Genomic DNA, 17,508 nt, shown 5'->3' with positions numbered 1-17,508 from the left:
TTATCATTGTGAAATGCATAAGATGAAAAAAAACCATTTTTTGTTTCTATATGTGGGACCCAGTGGTTTTCATGTTCAAAAGGCAATCAAAATGACTCGGACACATTCACGGTAACAATCACAGCAGCTTGATCCACTTCACTTAAAAAGCAGTCTCCGGCTTTTCCAATAAAATATTTGCTTTATCAAGAGGAGAATAAATTTGGGAATCTTCGTAATGGAAAGTTTACAAGTATCCTTGATGACAATGCAGAGTTACTACAGAGAAAAAAATATGGTATACTGAATTAACTTAATATTATGATCCTTCTGTTAAGATGATCGACAAAGTTAAAACAACTTCTTGAGGAATTTCGCGCAGGAGATCATTTCTGGAAAAGCAACAGAGCCTATATTAAAAAATAAAGCGAAACGTCTTACATAGAAAGTTGAGGATGGAGAAGAACAAAAATTAAATCTAAAGAACATACAACACTGAGAAAAATTAAACAATTTTATCATTTTTAAAGCAGATATATTAAGAATTTCTCAAAAGACTATCTAGTCTGTATTCTTTGCTGATTCACACATGCTGGTCCTCGGTAGAGGTTAAATCCCATAACTCCTATGTCATATGCTTTTTAGGAGCAGCTACGTTAAGGGTATCAGAGATCATAATTCACAGCCAGCACCCAGTTTCTATTGGGAATTTCACATAAAAGGCTTCTGTACTCGTAATTTATAAATACGTTTATTACCATGTTCTATATTTTCACTAAATAATTCACATACCGAAACAGATCTTCTAGGTGTTTCCCAAGATAAATTAACCACATTACTAGCTCACCCATCAAAAATTATTCTATAGAAGACAGACTATTTCCTACATACAATCAATTTGTTATTTGCCTAGACCTGACGCGACTATTATTTCTCGAATACCCTAAGATTTCTGAAAAGGTATTCACTACTCAAGCCTCTGATGAAACGTACCAGGAAAGCATTACCCAAAATTTTGCAGGATTGTCTTGCAGAGACCACTGACAAATACAATGCAGATTTTGAATCATAGTTTTCTTTTACATCTAAAATGTTTACACTTCATCTAAATAAATCTCCTTAATCGTCAGATAAGAATATAAAGCCCAGATATTTTAAACGACGGCCAAAACCATAAGAACGTCGTGTGTTCTCTCTCTCTCTCTCTGTGTCTTTCTGTTCTGCCCGCCTGAGCCGTGCCCTTTCCACCCCACCACATCGGGGCTCCTTCACTGCAGCTCCTGCTTCCCTCTTTATCCCAAGAGATGACTGCTTATTATACAGTTTTATAGGTTCAAACACATTGTAAATCAACTATACTCCAATAAAAATTTTAAAAATAAACAACCACCACCACCACACACACACACACACACACACACACACACACACACACACACACACACACACACACACACACACTGAAGCCAGGCTTTCACTCTCCAGCCCTCCCAGCCTGTAGTGCTTCCTTAGTTATGACCTGGAAGAGCCTTTCCATCTGTGACTGGCTGGGAATCAGCATTGTCTGCCCTCCCAGCTCCTTGGATGGGCTCCAAATGAACTCTTCAGTCTCTTTCTAGCCACTAATTAAGGCCCTCATTAATGGGGCCAGTTGAATATGAATCAGCCAACTTTACAAGTTCCTACCACCCTCAAAGGATCTGCGTTGTCCGCAAGGCAAAGCCCCTCCCTGCTCCAACCTGGGGAGGGCCATTCTTCTGTGAAGGCCCAGTTTTTTTAAAACTTTTTATTTTATATTGGAATAGAGTTGATTAACAATGTTGTGTTAGTTTCAGGTGTCCAGCAAAGTGATTCAGTTATACATATACATGTATCTATTCTTTTTCAAATTATTTTCCCATCTAGATTGTTACATAGCATTGAGCAGAGTTCCCCATGCTCTACGGTAGGTCCTTGCTGGTTATCCATCTTGAATATAGCAGTGTGTACATGTCAATCCCAAACTCTCTAACTATCCCTCCCCTCACCCTTCCTCCATCCCCACCCCGTAACCATAAGTTCATTGTCTAAATCAGTAAGTCTGTTTCTGTTTTGTAAATAAGTTCATTTGTATCGTTTCTTTTTAGATTCCGCATATAAACAATATCATATGATATTTCTCTTTCTCTGTCTGACTTATTTCACTCAGTATGACAGTCTGTGAAGCCCCAGTCTGACATGGTTCCCAGTAAGCTTTAGGACACCGTGTGAGGCCCAGACGAAAACCACAATGTGTTGAGTGTTGGGACCCTCCTTTCTTTTAGGATGCTAGCAAAATCCTCCAGATAAAGGTCTGGACTAAATAATAATCCTTTAGGGGAGGAAAAAATAACAACTGCATCTGTCATTCCTCCTATTTCCCTCCTCCTCCCTCACCCAAAGCTAAATAAATAAATATAAACAAATCTCCTAATGCAAATTGAACTACCACTCTGGAAATTTAATAATGGAGTAGGAGGCCTTTGACCCCCTAGGTCTCTGGGTCAAAGATAATTCAGGTTGTTAGTGATACAATGTCACTGTGATCAGTGACTGGTCAGTGGCTCACAGATGCAAGGGGGAATGACTGGGTGGCCTCAGGGCAGCTGTCAAGGCACAAGTGTTCACAGCTTTCTTTGCTTGTACATCATTTCTACAGAGGATCCAGAGAGCCTACAGACATCTCTCTCGTTGTTAGAGCCTCTTGCATTAAGGTATCGGTGCTTACAAAGTTTTAGAGCACTGAGACAGCTCACACCCACACCATGCATGAATCTCTCTCACACACAACACACAACACACAAACACACTACCCCCGTCTTCCAGGTTATGACATTAGGACTACTTACTTTACTGGTCATCTTGTCAGTTAATATTTATTGAATCCACTTGGGCACACGATATTATAACAAGGAACAATTAGATGCCAAAGTTTAGCTGATTTAAATCTACTGCAACCCTCAAAATAATTAAAGTCATATCAATGATGGACCCCAAAGTGCTATTTGATGACACAGAAATACATCTCTCTTACTTGGAAGCATAACAACACCTAAAGTACTATAAATGTTGAATTCACATACAGTGTCCATCTTAGATCTGTAAGTGTAGCATCGTGGTAATTCAGATCCTTACCCTGAAACTTGGATGCCTGGGTTCTAGTACTGGGACAGATATTCTGGTTGGATCTAGTGTTTTCCTCATTTGAAAAGATATGATTCAAGGACATGGCCTCTAAGTTAACCTTTTCAGTTCTAACATGCTATGATTTCCCCCCAGGGCTACTGTAGTTGTATTTAAGAGCTTACTTTTTAGGCAGTATTAATATCGTTTAAGATTATTTTCATTACTTACCAGGAACGGTTGTTTTTTATTTATATAACGAACTCTTAACATAGCAAACACGATGTTCCAGGCAACGGTCTAAGTATTTACAAATATAAACTCCTTAAACTGCATCAGATTAGTTTCTTAACTGCCGCTATGTTCTTAAGAAGAAATGTAACACAAACAATGTAGGGTTAGCAAGAATTGTAGATTGAACAAACCTCGAAATCCTATTCATTCGTCTGAATAATTAAGCACTGATTATTACTTACTGCGAGCTTTAAGAAAAAGTGTGCAAATTTCAAGCAGGAAAACCACGTATGATCCGTTTAGGAACAAATCCATGAATTGCTAGTACTGGTGATTTGCACTCATACTTGCTTATTAACTGATAGAAACACAATAATTAAATTGCTCCCCATAAGCTCCCACAATGCGTTGTTTTAAGCAAATTAGCTATATTCCCTCATTTATTCAATCACTGAACAAATTTTTAAGAACAACAACTATGTTCCCATCACTGTGCTAGCCCCTGGTGATATGAAAATGCATAAGACAGACATGACCTTGAGAGGTTCACAGTCTGGAGATATTAACTGCTAAAATGTGCTTATACGATCAGTCAATTAAAAATTCCTCTGGGTGAGGACAACCGTTTATTCTCTAAGAATTAAAATTATGTAAGTGACAAAATAAAATGCTCGAAATAAAACTGAGATTGCTTTGATCTCTATCCTGCAAACCAAAAACGAAGAGGATAAATAAATTTAAAATAAATAAATTAAATAAAGTTAATAAAATAGATAAAAATAGTCCAAGTATACTTTCTGTTTTATAGAAAATAAGATGATAGAACATAGAAAGTCACCTATTTGTTTTACATACATTTATAGATGTCCTTACAGTTTAATGACTTCACATTTATACCAAATCCTGAAATACATATAAGGATTAGTAATCACAAAAGTAATCCTATAAGTAAACCTATCTAACCATTTAAAAGGTAGCTGTAGTCTATTTTAAGTATAATTATTTATTAATACTTTTTGAAAGTAACTGAAAAGAAACTCTGTTCCCATAGAAAGCATACAACCACATATTAAGGCAATGTGCAAATTTAGTACTTAGGCCCTCGTGTATGTATATCAATATAATCAGTTCCCCTTTCTTATTTTATCGCGTGACCAGAAATAGAGTGACTCTGTCCATGGAACCAGCAGTTCTTACTTATATAAGAGGCTTTTAGTAATGTACTGTGAAACATGACAATTCAAAGGATGGTTATTATTTCCTTAATTTGTCAAGGGAGTTTTCAACAAAGAACCACCATATTCATAATAAAAAAATATTCTTTTAAGTTCTAAGTAGGGAATTTTTTTATATATATATTTTATAAGGAGTTGACATGCTAATACTAGCAAAACACTGAATCTTCCAAAGGGTGACTTCTCTCTTTGAGTGAATGTGAGAATGGTAAGACCACTGGGGGATGAATACATTGTTCTCTTGGTACAGTTGTAACTTATCTTTGCTCAAGTGCAACAGCCTTCTTCAGAAGCTGTGCCATCCACCTGCCCATGAGTTTCACAGAAACAAATCACAAAAGGGCGTCTGCATTAAGGTCAGCAGTAACTTTACAAAGTCCCATGTCTAAAATGACAAAAAGAGCATTCAGCCCTATGGCTGCCTCTCTTAGTATCCCTGTCGTCCGAAGGTGTAGGCGCCGTGAAGTTTCCTCAAACATGCCTGTCTAGATGCAAATTCCTGTAAGACAGTTGCTACTACCCTTCCGGCCACAGGGAGTTTTATTCCCAGATTGCTGGGCTCAAGGCAAGATGGCTGCATCCTGCCTTTTCATCATGATTTCAAGAGGTGGAATGAAGTAAGCCTACCTTCAGTGGAAGGTGCAAGGAAGCACTGAAACTTGTCTTTACCTTACAGAGTGTGACTTTAGTCACCAAATTCAGATACAGGGCTTTCACTGAGCTTTTTATGTTTTGTGAATATTTATTCTGTCATCAGTAGCATATTGTAGTAAGCGGTGACATTTCTTCCCCCTGCACAGTCCAACTTAGATGCTCCCTTGGTGAAGGGGGTCTCTTTTACATTCAATGTGAGAGGGCAGTGAATCTGTAGGTCTCAGGGACTATATGCTCTACACTGTCCCTTACCTTCTGCTAAATCCTAGGGAAAGATAATGGCCTTTGTCTTACCTGCCTCCCTGAAGTGGATCCCAGTCCTTTTTGATGGGGCATAAATAATGAACACAACATTTAAAACTCTAATGTTGCTTTCCAAATAGCAAAATATTTAAAATAACTATTTCTATCGACATTTCTCCTTCCCGTAAGGTTAAGGGCAAAGGAGAACATACAATATAATCAACATGTTAAAACAAAACCCAAAAAACAACCCTTAAGACCTAAGTCTCCCATTTCTATTCAATTTAATATATGGAAAATTATGTATTTCATTTTCTATTCAACTCAGTATTCCAATAACTGGTTTTCTTTTGACAAACCCACCAGCTCATTTCCATAATTCCGGTATATGTATAACTCTTTCCCAAAATGGATAATGCATGAGCCGTTTCCTCTCCCCCCCCCACCAGGGAAGATTCCAAGTATGGAGCAAGGTGACCTCACCAAAGCAAATTATAATCGCTATCTATTTTCTGTGTTCGAACTAATCTTTCTGGGGGTAATGTACCAGTCTTCAATATATCTCTCAGAAGTAGATGACAATAATTTTCAATATTACTGCGATCACAACTGTTTATAAAAATCTACCATTTCACGAGCTTCAAGACAGGCTCCCCTTTTTTATTTATTTAAAAACCATTTAAAGTGGAAAATGTAGAAAAGTCCATAATTTCAAACAATGAAATATTGTGCTTAAAACAGATACTGTCACTCTGTTGGCAGAGAAAAGAGAAAATACCAAAAGAATATAAAAGCAGGCTTGTATATATATATACACAAAATAATGTCAACTTAATATACAAATGGAAAATCTTGTCAGACAATAAAGTTACACACACACAACACAATATGCTCCAGTTAAATCAATTCATCATTACAATTATCTATCCTTGTAGTTCAGGGAACAAAATAGTCAAAAAATATAAATAGAAAAATGATTCTCACTCATTTATTCTATAAATATTTGTACGTAAAGTACCCCACTAGGCCCTATGTGTAAGACAAAATTATCCTTGACCATCAAGACATGGGAGATTAGGAATAGGAAAGTTACATCTAAAGAACTAACTGGCATATATTTTATTTTTTTATTTTATTTTATTTTTTATTTATTTATTTATTTTGCGGTACGCGGGCCTCTCACTGTTGTGGCCTCTCCCGTTGCGGAGCACAGGCTCCGGACGCACAGGCTCAGCGGCCATGGCTCACGGGCCCAGCCGCTCCGCGGCATGTGGGATCTTCCCGGACCGGGGCACGAACCCATGTCCCCTGCATCGGCAGGCGGACTCTCAACCACTGCGCCACCAGGGAAGCCCTACTGGCATACATTTTAAAAGAAGTGTGTGCGTGTGTATTATTTAAAAATATAAGTGCACATAACCTATTTTTGCATCAATCTGTTAAAACATCACTGCCAGTGTTCCTCCATTCTCCAAAAATGAGTTTATCTATAGACCAAAGTTCAAGGTCAAGAATATCTGGTTGATCTCTTTATGAATGTGTTATATATATATGACATCCAACTCTCACCAAGAGTCCAAAGCCATAGAATGTATACCTAATAAATATTTGATATGTATTATCAACAACATGATAATTATATACAAAGAACCTCTGTGTATAAGACCCTGTGAAAAAATGTATAGTATTTATAGTTATTTGTGGAGGGCTTAAAGTTCAGACAACATTGATACATACATAGCAAGAAGACAACATTAGATGAACACACATTGGAAAAGTGCTTAGATTTTGTTGATATTTAAACTCAGTAAAACTGATCATTTAGTCCTTACTCTGTACCCAGCACAATACTCAACACTACTGCTTAGAACAACCACATGAATTACATAATATTATTTCCCACAGTGTACACACGTAGAAACTGAGGCTTACATAGTTGTCATCACTGTCAGAGTTCACACCACGCAGTCAGAGGACAGAACCAGAGCCTTGCCTTTCAACCACTGCTCTGGTCTTACTAAAACCAGCACCTCTCAATCCTGGAGGAACACAGCCACCATTAAGCCAGGGCCACCATGCAAGTGGCCCAGAAACCTCTACTCAGGGTTGCTCAAGGTCAAATTTTCATGCTGATGTGTTCTGAATCACACTATATGCAAATACAAGAATTCTCATTCGGCCTGCTGGTTAGGAAAGAACACAGCTAATTTTTCTTTCTAGTGGTCACATTCAGAAAACACGTTTTTTATTTTTAAGGCGAACAGGCCAGATAATTTGGGGAAAGGGCAAAATACTGCTCAGTTCTCGAGTGCTGCCGAAAGTCAGGATACTGCTGGTTTGGAGATGGCTGGATCAAAGGTGTCAGAGGTGGGACCACACCCAGGGGGGCTTGAATCCAGGTTTGTGCTTTTTAGGGGGATTATGTTTCATCCCATCTCCTGCGGAATATATAGATTTGGATTCAAAATGTCATCCAGGGACTTCCCTGGTGGTCCAGTGGTTAAGAATCCACCTTCCAATGCAGGGGACCAGTTTCCCCGTCGGGGAACTAAGATCCCACATGCCCCAGGGCAACTAAGCCCACGCACTGCAACTAAGACCCGACGCAGCCAAACAAATTAAAAAAAAAAAAAAATGTCATCCATACTTCATACTTCCTTCACTCCAGTGGGTTTGGAGAGAAGATAAGAGAATCATCAAAATGAGGATTTAGAACGTTCATCTGGGTTTCGCTGAACTGCATAGGTGCACGTTTTAGTCTCAGCTCAACTCCAACTGAGGTTACAAATGGATATGACATTGGACCCCATCCAAAGAAGTCTTCCTACTGTATACTCATATATTACATGAATATATAAAACAAACACAAAACAACCCTTTCATTTAAATATTTGCAACCATTAATATAGTATAAGCTCGTAACTAAAAGTCAACTTTCCAAGTTTGGAAGGGAAGAGAGGCAAAAGGAAGTTCCACAAAAAAATTTTTTCATATACTAAATCACGTTAAACATAATACAAATGTTCACACTGTAGACACAAAACCATAGTGTGCTGTGTCCCAAATGAATCCTGCAGCCCACTTCACATCGACTACTACTAGAGCAAGTTACCAATCCTCTTCTGCTCCCCTTCTTATCTCCCAGTACAACAGAAAGTCCATGGCATAGGATGAGGAAAGGGGAGAAAAGACACATTTAGGGAAAACCAGAACCTTCTCTAAGTCCTGATAAACTTAAGAATAGTGAGAACACTTGATTCACAAAATACATATCTCTAAACACTAAATAGCAACATAGGTATTGTTATTTATAAAAGAAAACTCTCTTATCATGAGCATTTGTTTTCTTTTAAATACCTGTTGACCACCTCCTTCATTTTTTTTCTTTGACTTTTGGATATCAGTTCTTCTTATCAGTTCACTCATAAATATGATTTCCTATTATGATATATACAAATGAAAAATTTTCAATAAATGATGTACTAAACAGTTAAGATCAAAAACTCTCTTTAGGGCTTTAACAGAGAAAATTTTCTATGCATAATTAATGTCCAAACTTCGCTTTACCTAGGGTTGAAATATATTTTTTGAAAAAGTTATAAAATCTGTAGGAATTTTAACTTGCAATTCTGGAGTCCTTAAATATAAGACATTCAGTATTCAGAACATTTCAGTATATGCATAAAATTTATTTGTTCTGAAAAATACTCCAAATTAGAATTTAGACATTTCCTTTTAAATATTGGTTTTATATTTACTATGGAATAGCTAAGAAGACTGTCAAGTCCTTTAAAAATGCAGTTTGTCTTTACAACTGTGAGATCATATGTAACAAACAGATGAGTTACAATTACAAACAGAAACATATGCACTTTAAAAAGCTGGCTTTACCTAAGTTCTAACCTTATTTATAAAGTAATATAGGCCATTGATAATGAGCATATTTTCACATGGCAGTAAATTCCCACTTATTAAAACTACTGGAAAAATTGAATTGTAGTACTGTAAAACTGAGTAAAGTTAAAAAAAAATATTATTCCATAAAACAAAGCCAACTTTGTTCACTAGTCACTAATATTTCTCACTCACATCTTTGTAATCTCTGTAGAAATACGGTGGGTAAGATAAAGCATAATAACAGTTTGCTAACAGGTTCAATAAAAATCCAAGTTACATGTTGTGATAGAAATGTACTACTTTTCTCTCCAAGGGAAAATGCCCATTGCCCTGGCACTCTACCTTTATGCTGAATTCATTTTATATGGCTATCATATGACCTATTTATTGGAGAAAATGTCACTGGTTTAAGGACTTCCTAGCCCAGCTTCCTTTTATACATTACTTTAACCTCACTTAATTAACTTCTACGACTTCTTTCAAAGTTGTCACTACTGTATTTTTTAAAATACCATGTAGGGCTTCCCTGGTGGCACAGTGGTTGAGAGTCTGCCTGCCGATATAGGGGACGCGGGTTCGTGCCCCGGTCCGGGAAGATCCCACATGCTGCGGAGCGGCTGGGCCCGTGAGCCATGGCCGCTGAGTCTGCGCGTCCAGAGCCTGTGCTGCACAATGGGAGAGGCCACAGCAGTGAGAGGCCCGCGTACCGCCAAAAAAATAAAATAAAAAAAAAATAATAAAAATACCATGTAAAGCATAAAGTCAAACTACTAAACAGAGTCCAAATATTAAACTATATGACATTGACAATATTCAGTCGTGTATCGTCTACAGAATTGACAATTTCTGATGGTTCAACCTAATAAAACATTCCCTGACTCTCACATCACTGAAACTAAAATGCAACAGCCGCCCAGAGGAGCCAGCTGCCTGCCAACTGAAGCTATGAAACAGAAGGTTTGGGACACTGTCGCAGACCAAACGCTACTGCCCACCAATAATGCCTTTCTTGGACCAAAACAATGTGAACAATATTGCCCTTTAAAAAGAGAAGGAGAGTAACAAACTGGGAGTAACTCACAATGAACATGACCAGTGCAGAGTGGAATAAATCGTGAGCAAATAACAGTGACTCTGCGACAGTGTTATAACGTTAGCCCGCGATCCAAAAGAATTAGTCATTCCAACCCATTTTCAGAAACATGCAGCTCAAAGTAGAGTTCTTAAACATTTTAGCTAGGGGTTGAGGATAAGGTGTGAAGACGTGAAAACATGGGCTCCTAAAGATCCTCTGTGTAATTTTGATGTGCTCATGTATAATTTTCCAATGCCACAGTGGAACTTTTAAATATGACTAAATGTCTTTGCAGGTACTGCCCGAACTTCTGCAAGAGGAACTGCTCTAAGGGACGACTGAAAGATGCTTATAAGATGCTAAGTTCTCTGGGGAAAAGTTGTTGGCTGACATATACACACTACTGTATATAAAATAGATAACTAATAAAGACCTACTGTATAGCACAGGGAACTCTACTCAGTACTCTGTAATGACCTATATGGGAAAAGAATCTACAAAAGAGTGGATATATGTATATGTGTAACTGATTCACTTTGCTGTACACCTGAAACTAACACAACATTGTAAATCAACTATACTCCGATAAAAAATTTAAAAATAAAATAAAAGTAAATCTCACAGATGTGCCCTTGCAGGTTTACAACTGCATCGTCATCATCAGAATGATGTTTCGGAATGTTCTTAGCGAATTTGGTCTATTTTGGTCTAGCTGGGAAACAAACTCCAGTTGAGGTAGTAACTGATGAAATCAGGATCCTATTCTTCCCCATAGATTGCCCAGAATATCTAAGTCACTTAGAAAAGAAAAAAGGAGTCGTTCTTTGGGGAATAGCAGTGTGATGCTCCTGGAGCACCCTCTGGAGGCCAGAAAAAGGTGACACTAGTGAAACGGAGAAAGAAGAGAATTCTGACCTTCCAAAGGCAGAACTCCACAGATCGTACTTAAGTTGGACTCAGAAACGCACTTATGCAATTGTAATCAAGGCGACCTAAGAAACATGCGTACTTAATTTATAGTTTACAAATGCAAATGAATCCAAGGTGTATGTAACAACATTCTCAAATAATTGTTCCTTCATTAAAAAAAAAAAAAGGAATGCACTGATTAGTGTATTTCAGCCTGCATTCTGAATTCCTTGGGGAATTAATGGTAGAGGCATTTTTTTCATAGTTAGAAGAGAGGTCTCAATGTGACATTTTCATTCACAAAACGTAAGTAAGCAAGGTTATACAGGGTATTACTAATTGTCAAACTTTTCAAAGTAGTCAGCTGCATGCTTATCAAAACTGAGAATAAATTAAGCTTTTTTTTTTTTTGCTTCTAACACCTCACTTTTTCTAAAGCAACAAACACTGACATCTATTGGCATTTTGGTAGCTCGCTTTTAAAAAATCTGTTAAAACCCACGAAAGGACACACATGCAAACATGCGTAGGATTAGGATGAACCCAAAACACCACTTGGTCCTTTGAAGAAATTTCATTTTATATACCTGACAGCATATTTAATATATGTTATTTCCCTCTGATAAAGATAAATCAGTTTTTAAGCTAATACTATATCATTTAAGTTTCTGTATTTTCTGTTTGTCAAGAGGAGAACTCGAGGGTTAGTCAAAATATTAGAAGTCCACTTTCTTTTTCTCTGAGCAAATGAAATCACTCACCCAAAATACTGACACTTGGTTTGTTTTCGTCTATCCTAACAGAACAGGATAAGATCAATACCGTTAGTGTCAAATGTAACTTGTCACTTTGAGAACGCTAATAAAACACTGATTTGCTAAGAATCACACTTCCAGAACTTTAAGCACTACCTACAGCCATTCTAGTGTGTGTGGAGGGGGGGATAATGAAAGATGTAGATTTTTTTTAATATTCATTATTTTGTTTATATTTAGAAACACCTGCACTGGATTCCATGAACCTTGTTGGCAATATACTCTTACATTCGATAAAAAGATAACAAAGAGCATGTGGATACACATTTTCTTTTTCAATTTGTACTAGTCCCAAAAGACTACGCATGCATTCTATATAAGCATCAACTCTTCAGTGTGGCCAGAAAAGGACTCATGTTTCAAAACCTTCTCAAGTTTGAGACCTCAACCTTTTTCTGCCAGAGATAAAACGATATTGCACCTCACTCTACTTTCAATATTTAGACTGAATTCAGGACTGTTTTCATAATACCTATATGCAGTTATGGTATTTGACATACTTATCCACTTTTCTCTCTATTTACAAGTAGTACATATTAATATTTATACTCACTCTAATCTAAGGCCAGCTCTGGATTATTTTTTACCGTACAAGGTAAATGTGGAAAATTGTGTCAGATATCTTAGCAAAGGCACAGAAGATCTGTGTCTTAAATCATTTTCTCAAGAGAGCTAACATCGATGGGGCACTTACTACTGCTGTTATCTCATTTAAGCCTCAGCATAACTTTATGATAATAATTTTATTATCCCAATTTTACAAATAAGGAAACAGGCATGGAGAGATTGAGTAACTTTCCCATCACTATACAGGTAAGGAGCAGAACTGGGATTTAACCTTCTTTTTTTTTTTTTTTTTTCTTTTTTTGCGGTACGCGGGCCTCTCACTGTTGTGGCAGCCGCTCCACGACACGTGGGATCCTCCCAGACCGGGGCACGAACCCGCGTCCCCCGCAACGGCAGGCAGACCCTCAACCACCGCGCCACCAGGGAAGCCCCAGAACTAGGATTTAAATGCAGGCAATCGGGCTGTAGCACTAAGTACCAGATACCCTGTAATAGTGAGGCATTTTCGTACTAAAGGACAGGCGATGAAACACACAGAGCATCTGTTACACTGCCTGGAACATGGTAGGATATTTAGTAAATAGTAACTCCCTTATTAAAAGTATAAAATACTAGTGCCTGGCATGTAATGTGTTCATTGCTCTCATACTGGTTCAATCTTTTCTGATTACTTACATACTTTATGGTCTTTTCTTCCCATTTTTCCATCATATCATTTTCTCATTTTGCAGATATGAGAACAGTATCCCAAGTTTCTCCCACTCTTTCAAAATCATTCTCCAAAATAAACCCGCTTCATTCTAAAATTAGTATTTAATGTCTTTAATAATTACATCATCTAAGTGGTCACAAGTCACCAGCTTGAAACAGATCATTGGACATTCCTCCTGTTCTGTAAACACGGGCTGCCCTGGTAGTGACGGGGCACTTCATACCCAAGAATGTTTGACAAGCACTTCAGCCTGGGAAGCCACTGAGTTAACAAAACAGGTGGGTGATGTCACCCGGGAAGCACATGGCCGGCTTCTAGCCATTTGGGATACTAAGTGTTTTGATGTTTCCACCACTTGTACTGACAAACGCCCCTTCTGCCGGGGGTGAAGGGAGACCCAGTAGCTCTAGAACTGAGCTAGGCTTGATAATGAATGGGTTCCAGGTCATTTAAAAGGAAAAATAAAAATAAAAAGAATCCTTTGCAGTGTTTTAATGAAAGAAAAACATCAACAGAGATTCACAGAAGAAGCTTAGAGCCAAATACCAAATGGGCGGGGGCAGGGGGGGAAGCTCTGGTTTTGTAATTCAGGCTTCAATAGATAAAGTTTGCTGAGCTGAATCAATATGAAAAGTCTGGATATGGGAGATCCAGCATCTAGGAGGTGCAGGAAGTTACAGCACCCTTGGTACATGGATCCTCGTTACAAAGCCCAGGATTACGCTGAGGTTGCTTTTTTTCTTTTTTTCTTTTTTTGAGCAAAGAAGAAAAATCAATGACCCCAAGGGCCTGGGAACTATTAGAGTCATTACTGCGACACAGATAATTCTGTTGAACATCTGCCGCCATAACAGCGTGCAATTCAGTGTAAAAATGAGATGCTCCGAAACACAGCTACGTATGTACCACATACCAGTCACACGTGTCGCATGAAAGTTAAAGGAATCTTTTCCCCTAAAGCTATCCCTCCAACAGATGTGTTTATGCCTCCGCATATAATACAGCACACAGCGGGGCTGAGGGGCTGAGTGCTCTCAGCCTTCTCTCTCCCTTGACTGTCGTGAAGTAAGGTTATAACCTCCAAAAAGAGGCTTGGCTGTTGCATGGGCATCGTGTAGGACAGCAAGTTTCAGCGGCTGTTTTAAGAAAGGGGTGAAACCTGGGATTGAAGGGCACTGATGGAGGAGCTATTTAAGAGATGGGTGTCCTGTAAGCCCTAATTTGAGCCGGTATGCCAAGTGGCGATGCTATAGTTATGGCATCTAGAGGTCATTCCTTTGAGGATGCCTGAGGACTACAGAGTGCAAAAAAGCTTGAAAAAGAGGTGTGGGTTTCCCTCACAAACCATTATGGCTCTCAGTTATTCACTCTCCTAAGATAAGGAAAAGTACACTGACAGCATTACAAGGGAAATGACAAGAAGGAAAGAAACAGTGATTTCAAAGCACTACTATTTAACGCCAGGTGCTTTCACCTAAAGCAGGTTTCAAGTTGATCGTTGTTTTTGAATCAAATGAAGAATAAATATTCTTATCTGCTTTATAGGGTTTAACAAGCACAAGGTGCCCTGGAGGGGGGTAAAAAGTTCCTCCCCAAGGAAGACAGCTACCTGATGGAAAAGAGAGATACACTTTAAAACCAACCTAGAGCCAAGTTCACTCCAGATTCTCTGGGAAGAGAGTCAAGAGAATGTCACTTAAAGATGCCAATCTATCTGGTTCAGAGGGAATCACAGCGGTGGGACTGGAAAGCATAATGAGAGTCACCAAGGAAACTCTGGGACGCTGTGTCAGGAGAGAATATTAGGTAGTCCCAACACAGCTGCCTACCTAATAGATGAGATCTGTAGGGCACAGAAATGCCTGTTGGTTCTTAAAATCTCTCCCACCCACCACGGGTGCTTATCTGAAATGTCTATGTTAAGTAAGGCTTCGCTGCCCTGAAGCCTTGACAAAGTGCAGACCTGTTACCTGAAAGGGATGCTACTTCAAGCCACCGTCCCCTCCTTAATTCATCAGACCTCCCCCAGAGGACCACAGAAACGTCTGAAGGCAGAGTACTCCCAGGCAGGACAGGACAACACTTAAAGAGCCCCGCAAATAACTCTTTACAACTTTACCACTGCGGTCAGGTCTAAGAGCTCTTTCATTTACTAAGATAACCTGCGAGAGGACAGTAGAGAATGTCACTTAGGGAGATTGCTAATCCAGTTCCCCACTTCAGCCCTTGTTGAATAAAATGCGATAGGGTATCTCCAAAACAGGGAGCGAGCAAGGAAAATTTCAATACACCCTCATGAGAGCTAATGAAGGGTAATGAAGGTGATCTGCCCAGCAGCATCCTATCATAGAAGCATGCACAGGAATGGTCAGTGGCCAAACAATTACTCTCTGTTCAATTTGTTTTGCTCAAAACCTGTTTAAGGTCTCTGCCAATAAGCCAGGCTCTGAAATGCTCTCAGCGATGCCAGTAAGAGGACTGGGCAAATCTTGTTTACTTCCTGCAAGGAACGGGCAAATACTTCTGTAAGATAACAGAATGCCATTGAATTAATTCTTCAAAAATACTTCACGAAGTGTGCTGGGGGATGTTCTAAGTGCCTTGAGGTCTCTGGATCAATTAATAATTGGGAAGTGCAGAGGCAGAAAAAAGCCCTTATATTCTTCCCCCTCCCCTCCGTTTTTTTTAAAGCATCCTCTTCACTTAATCACTCATAAACCAGTATTTATTTGGGGCGCCTCCTCTTTCCAAGACAGTGTCGAAAGCATCAGCCCTTCTTAGGGAAACAGAAGGTGAAACTGTCATTCACGTCCGTGAACCGATGATCACGCACTAGACTTGTCTCTAGAAAGCCTCAGCTGCCATTTCATTCTATTATATAACCAGTGGGCAACTGGGTTCAAAAGTTCAAATGAACTTTTGCTTTGGGGCATCTCTTGGGAACATAAATTAACCACATTTATCAAAGAGGTTCTGAAAAATAGAACTGCAAAACCGAAAGTTTGAGAACCTTTTTGGGGACCTGATTCCTGGCACTGGGCTGGATTTTATCTGCTTCGCTGACCTCTAGGAATCCCTCTCAGCTGATCTGAGCTCCGATACCGCAGGGCTGAATCCGAGTGAGCGTCCGCGCACACCGCGACCCTGCACTCCCTCCCCGGAGCCCAAAACACCGACGCGCGACCGCTCGCGTTCTCTCTAGAGCACCCCGTTCTTCCGAGCCAGGCGCTGCGAGGGGAGACCCGTTCCCGCTTTTCTCGCTAGAGGGCAGGCGGGGCCCGTGCAAAGCGCTGCTGGCGCTGGACACGCGCGCACCCGGCCTCCGCTCCTGCACGCCGGGTCCCGCTCCCGGGCTGGGCTCGGCTCTGGGGTGCTGGGCAAAGGCCGTGCCAGGGAGCGCGGCGCGTCCGGGTCCTCCGGAGGGCGGTCCCGGCTTCCGTCCTCACCCTGAGCGCGGGTTGCTGGCGCCCGGGTGGGGCTCGACGCCCAGGTGAGGGGCGGCCCCACGGAGGGCGAGCACCGCCCGGCCCCGCGGACGGCCGGGAGCAGGGCCAGGCGCCCGGAGCGCAGGGCGCAGGCAGGCGAGGGCGAGGCGGCGGCATCTGAGAAGGAGAACGAGAAGGAGGAGAAGGATCGCGGAGCCCCGGCCGCGCGGCGCACTCACCTGGGCTCGGGCCGCCCGCCGCGGGCGCGGGCTTCTTCCCGGAGCCTCGGTCCTTCTTGCCCTTCCCCTTGCCTCTGCCTTCTTTGCGCTCCGACATCTCGCCCGAGAAGTGCACGCTCTGCGCGGACGGCGCCCGGCGGAGGCGACGCGCGACAAGTTTGGTCCAAGGGCTGGGATCGGCTTTGGGAAAAGTTTGTCCCTCGAGGGCGGGGGGCGGAGGCGGGTAGAACCACCGGCCGGGCTGCGGCGCGCGCGCTGCGCGGGGGGCGTCTCCTGTCGCCGGCGGGGAGCGCGGGGACGCGGCGTGCGGTCCGGGCCACCTGGGACTGGCGGTCGCTGCGTCCGGCGGTCGCGCTCGCTCTTGGGGCGGCCCCTGTCGCGCA

The 17,508-nt window shown here is 40.7% G+C and overlaps 1 protein-coding gene across 8 annotated transcripts in view; it reads right to left on the bottom strand.

The window, feature by feature from the left end:
- NRG1 (neuregulin 1) overlaps positions 1-17,508 on the bottom strand; it is a gene marked incomplete at both ends in the record, with an annotated part of 1,012,685 nt that overhangs the window by 196,403 nt on the left and 798,774 nt on the right. For 7 of the 8 annotated variants that reach the window (XM_082863838.1, XM_082863839.1, XM_082863840.1 and 4 more), the window contains one exon: positions 17,126-17,222. The exons of the other annotated variant lie outside the window; for it this stretch is intronic. In XM_082863838.1, the coding sequence (XP_082719964.1) occupies positions 17,126-17,222 (97 nt within the window). Of the gene's footprint in view, positions 1-17,125; positions 17,223-17,508 lie in introns of those variants that run through there. 8 annotated transcript variants of the gene reach the window in all.

Source organism: Leucopleurus acutus (assembly GCF_964270905.1).
Source record: "Leucopleurus acutus genome assembly, chromosome: 21".
NCBI lineage: Eukaryota > Metazoa > Chordata > Mammalia > Artiodactyla > Delphinidae > Leucopleurus > Leucopleurus acutus.
Note: the sequence above shows the minus strand (reverse complement) of the source record. Positions and strands in the feature narration are given on the sequence as shown.